The 5,015-nt window shown below is 42.6% G+C and overlaps 1 protein-coding gene across 8 annotated transcripts in view; it reads right to left on the bottom strand.

Annotated features, from left to right (window-relative positions):
* Positions 1-868: 868 nt before the first annotated feature.
* Positions 869-5,015, bottom strand: part of LOC139565870 (myosin-binding protein C, slow-type-like) — a 41,314-nt gene continuing 37,167 nt past the window's right edge. For all 8 annotated transcript variants that reach the window (XM_071386495.1, XM_071386497.1, XM_071386501.1 and 5 more), the window contains 4 exons: positions 4,553-4,689; positions 3,364-3,550; positions 2,586-2,624; positions 869-1,442 (listed from right to left, as the gene is read on the bottom strand). In XM_071386495.1, coding sequence (XP_071242596.1) covers positions 2,608-2,624; positions 3,364-3,550; positions 4,553-4,689 — 341 coding nt within the window. In that variant the 3' untranslated portion in view covers positions 869-1,442; positions 2,586-2,607. The remainder of the gene's footprint in view (positions 1,443-2,585; positions 2,625-3,363; positions 3,551-4,552; positions 4,690-5,015) is intronic.

Here is a 5,015-nt window from a genome sequence, read left to right as displayed (position 1 = left end):
GAAGCAAGTCTCCGGAAGGGAATGAGGCCGGGAATTTCAAATGAAATGTAGTCATTTGACCGCTAGGAGCAGTGAACTACAACTGCAGTAGGTTACTGCAGCTTCATAGCTCCATTGAACGTAACGTTGTAACATTTTATTCTGTAGTTGCAACATTTCTGAGTGCACTCTGAAGTTAATTTGGCGTGTTCTTTAAGCATTTTAATACTGCAATTTCACGCTGCATGAGCTCAAGAGAAGGCAAAGCCCCCTGGGGGAGAAAGGAGAGACTCAATTTGTTGTTAGGAGCTATAGAGAGAAAGTGAAAGAGAGAGCGAAGACTATCAATCTTTAACAGAAGAAGATCGTAAGAGTCCAACATTTCTAGTTAATATGGCGTGTTCTTTAAGCATCTTAATACTGTAATTTGTTCCTATTATGTACTGAAAAACATTTATTTAAATGTTTTATTTACACAAAGGATGCTATGTTACATGTTTTTCTTTTATTCCAGGAGTCATAAACAAAAAATTGAAGATGAAAGCATGCGCAGATGGCCTGACAGCTAAGAATATACTCAAGCCTGAAGTACAGTATGGGCACAGAAAGCAGTGTCATGCAGTGTAAGGCTTAAACAAAAGGTTGGATAACTGTCTGTTTGAAAGCCCAAATCAAATGTTATTGGTAACATACACATGGTTAGCAGATGTTAAAGCGAGTGTAGCGAAATGCTTGTTAGAACGCGAAGCGAGGCGACCATCTCTGTCGGCGCCATCATCAATGTAGTCAGACAACTATACTTTTCATACTCCCAAGAACAGAAAATGAAATCAAAAAGGGACTGATGAAATACTGTCAATTCTCATTGCAAATCACCAGATCAGAAATGTTTTAATATTTGTATCTTTTGAAGTTCAATCTTTAATCACAAGACATTGCATTACAGCCATATTGTTTATACATTTCAACATTAGCTCCCTCCCCCAAACACAGTTCCCAATCCCAATCCCAATCCCAACAGAGACAAAACATGTCCAGATAGGTGGAAATTACAGTTCATCCTACTGTACATTTCCCGCACTACTCATCTAAAATAAAAAGCTACAGCCAAAACACTGCCAACATGCAACTGAGCTTAAACAGCGCCTTTTGAATACTAGGAGATGACTCAAAGCTGCTGATGAATTGGCTTCTTCTATGGTAACTAGCTCCATACCCGCACACAGCATGCCATGCCAAAGTCCAGTACATCCCTCCCTTCCCCTCCAGCCCCTCCCTCGACTGCTGGTGAGAGGCAGATCACTAGTGGTGTGACGACAGGTTTCCGGGCAGCCTAGGCATATCAGAGGTTGCTCAGTCCGACTACTTCTCTGGCTGCTCTGCGGCCTTGGTCTCGCTCATGTACTTATCGATCAGGTGTAAAGGCACTCCACGCTGCATGAGCTCAGAGAAGGTAAAGCCCCCTGGGGGAGAAAGGAGAGACACTCCGTTTGTTGTTAGGAGCTATAGAGAGAAAGTGAAAGAGAGAGCGAAGACTATCAATCTTTAACAGAGAGAAGATCGTAAGAGTCCAAATATGGCTGTGCAACATTGAAACAGACACTGAAACAGCGAAAAGAGGGTGAGTCTGCAACAAAGAAACAGAAGAGACACCATACAGTACAAAAAAGAAGAGATACCAAAGTGGACAGCAGTGAGAGGAGAGAAAATAGAGACAGTGTCAGTAAAGGACAGGTGCAATACGTCACTTTTGAGTCTGTGAGTAAATCTATATCTGCCTAGGCTTACAGTGGCAGAGGTATAGGAGCCATGACATGACCATTCACTAAGTAGGCCCAAAATGCGCCAAGAAGCTCAGGAACATTTACTGGATTTTGCCTTCTCTAGTACATAATAGATGGGGCATTGACACAAATGATAATAACCCTATTGTGTCAAATATAGGCCTACTATAGATATATCATCTATGTATTAAATCAGCAGAAAGTGATCTATGGATGAATTGTATCTTATCACCCCAGTAAATATAACACGTATGTACAGGACACCATCCTGGAGTAACGACTTTTGGAAAATAATGTAAGCATAATGTCAACCTTTAATCTTTAACAAAGAGCCATGCTCTGCAGATGTTGGTATTTACTCTGATGTCAAGATCAGACCATTTGCACTACTTTGAAGGTTACTCACCTTTTGTGTGTGGCATATGTTAGATGAGGAACAGGCACAGGGAAACACAGGTCATACAAGCAGGCACGTCACACTAACCGTTAAAATAGACTTCTGAAATGTTAGGGGTACGCTTGACTTTAGACAGCCACCCTAGAGTGTTATTGGAAAGTATCTGGCTCCAATGAACACTGCCCATACAGTGTCTAGAGCCACATACACAATCTATTATGTTACTGTACATATCACACATCCATTTTGACTAAAGCAGGCAAGCCCTGAACTCTTGCATTCCTTCCCTTGGTACTCTTTCAGACGGGTGGGTGTGAACTTAAATAGACTACCTAGTACTGCTGAGAAAAGCTGTATTATTGGCATTTGACAGATGCAGAATGAATGACATAAGCTTCATATGCCAAAACCATATGAAAGCTTACCTTGGATGAGCACATACATTCACTATTCCTGAGTGGGGACTGGGGGGAGAGAAGAGAAGAGGGGTTATCCAAATGTTTACATGGGGGAGTTATGTGTGCTCCAGGGAATACTGGTCAGTTATTGAACTCATTTTATATGAGGAGTTAAACACATAATTGAAGGAACATCACCATCTGTTGAGGGGAAACATTAAAACATGGAGCCACAAGATAGTATTCATCTAACAAGGGAACTACATCTAGAACAATACGTATTGGCGTGTGTTTGAGTTATGAGGTGTTGATGTGTGATGACGCCTTAAGAAGAACTGGACCATGCTTTATTGGTGAAGCGTGCTACATTTGACGATGTGACTTTGAAGTTGTGGTAGGACATTCAACAGTGGTAGTCGGATGAACAGGATTCGGCTGAACACAAGTGACATTACTGAAGTCTTGTATGAACACCTGTGACTAGATGAACATGTTTAAAATGGTCTAAAATGAGAAGGAAATGCATAGATTGAGTTCAGCCACGTGATGTAATACGTTGTTCCTCATTGGAGTAGCAGGGGTGATGTAATGACAACCCCCTGGATATTGTATATGACAATATAAGCATATATCATATATGATATATGTACGACGGATACTTACAGGACCACAGCTGATACGGACGGGCCTTTGGTGGTGTAGTCACTGAAACAAACTATGTACTGATCTACGTCACCAAAGAGTCTAGACACGTGTGGATAACATACACCGCAGGTTACCAGGTACACCTACAGCCCAAACTGACCTTTAACCTCCAGCTTACACTCCACTAGTGCATCACCCAGGTCATTAATGGCCTTGCAGGAGTACATGCCCCCGTCGTAGGGGCTGGGTTTCCGGATCTCCAGGGTGCAGACCCCTTGGTTGCTAAACATGCGGTAGCGCGGGTCGTCAATGATGGCTATCTTATTCTTCATCCAAATCACTTTGGGCTGAAGTCAAAAACAGAGAAGGTTAGCCCGTTTTTTAGAGAAGCCTCTAAAATATCAATACTCTAAGTCAGGGATGTTTCGCAAGTTACTCCCCATAATGTTTATCAAGTAGTATAAAAGGCATCGCCACTGTATCATTAAAACATTTGTCAACTCAATATGTTGTAGTACATTATTTCAGAAGCATTCAATACATTGCAATGTTTTACTGGTCTGGATTTGTACTATTTTCTCAGTGAGAGTGCCAATATATTGTTCAAGTTAGAGATACACTGTTCTGATTAGGTTATGAACAGTCATATCTTATAACCAAGAGTGCATTAATCAGATAAACCCTTATATTTATATAGTGCCCATGGTCTGTTCATTTAAGCCATTTTTTAAACCTCTCAACAAAAAACTTCAGGCAGCTGACTAGAGATGTGTTGTTAGAGAGAGGATAGCTATCAGGTGTAAAGGCTGCCGTGATTGAGAGGCAGTCAGAAATAACAGGCTGCAGGTGTAAAGCTTTCAGCATACAGCTGTGGGCCTGGACCATTTGGACCTGGTCCATCCTGGAGGGGTATGGGGAACAGGCTGGAGGGGTATGGGGAACAGGCTGGAGGGGTATGGGGAACAGGCTGACTAAAGGCCTAAGATGACCCACTAGGCCAGGGCATTGGATGTCCCAGCCTCAGGGCTGCACAGTCTTTAGGTTTGACTCCTAATTCATCAATTCATGCCATTGATTGGACAGAGTCAATAGAGAATACATACTTGGTTTCCCATGTCTAAATCAATTACTAATTAATAGGCAGGACTGAACATCAGCAGTAATGATACCACAACCATGTCCAGGAGTTTAGTTGGACAGAACATTCCCAGAGGGTTGGTGTAGGCACTGTCCTACACACCTACCCTAGCCTGAGTCCCAGATCTGTTTGTGTCGTCTTGCCAACTCCAATTGCTGAAATGGAGTTGGCAAGACAGCACAAACAGATCTGGGACCCGGGCTACACCTACCCGTGGGTTGGCTCGGACGCTGCAGTTGAGGGTGGCATTGTAGCCAGCGATGGCGAAGGTGTTGATGAGGGGCTGGGTGAACTTGGGAGGCTCTTTGAAGTCGTGGTCGATGTACTCGGGGTTCTTCAGTTGCATGCCTGCAGAGGAAGGAAGGGAGGAAGAATGGGGTTGTACATGATACAGGCGCTGAGCTGTATCATGGGGGAATTTCCCTTGTGATCATGATTGAAGGAGAGAGAGTATTTTAATTCATCATCTGCGGTCAGAGACAGCAACATCCACATTAGCAGTACAATGTAGTGTATAAGCCATCTCTGAATGAAAGCAACTGGTCCAATTCTGTAAAAATGAATATTTTATCGCTATGTATCATTACCTTGTGACAAAAGACAAAGAAGAAAACGAAAAAAGAAGTGACTGTGGTTCATGTCCATCTGCTTTTTGAATGAGTTGGTCCATAATA

This window comes from Salvelinus alpinus, chromosome 37 (genome assembly GCF_045679555.1).
Source record: "Salvelinus alpinus chromosome 37, SLU_Salpinus.1, whole genome shotgun sequence".
NCBI lineage: Eukaryota > Metazoa > Chordata > Actinopteri > Salmoniformes > Salmonidae > Salvelinus > Salvelinus alpinus.
This window is presented reverse-complemented; position numbering and strand designations above follow the sequence as displayed.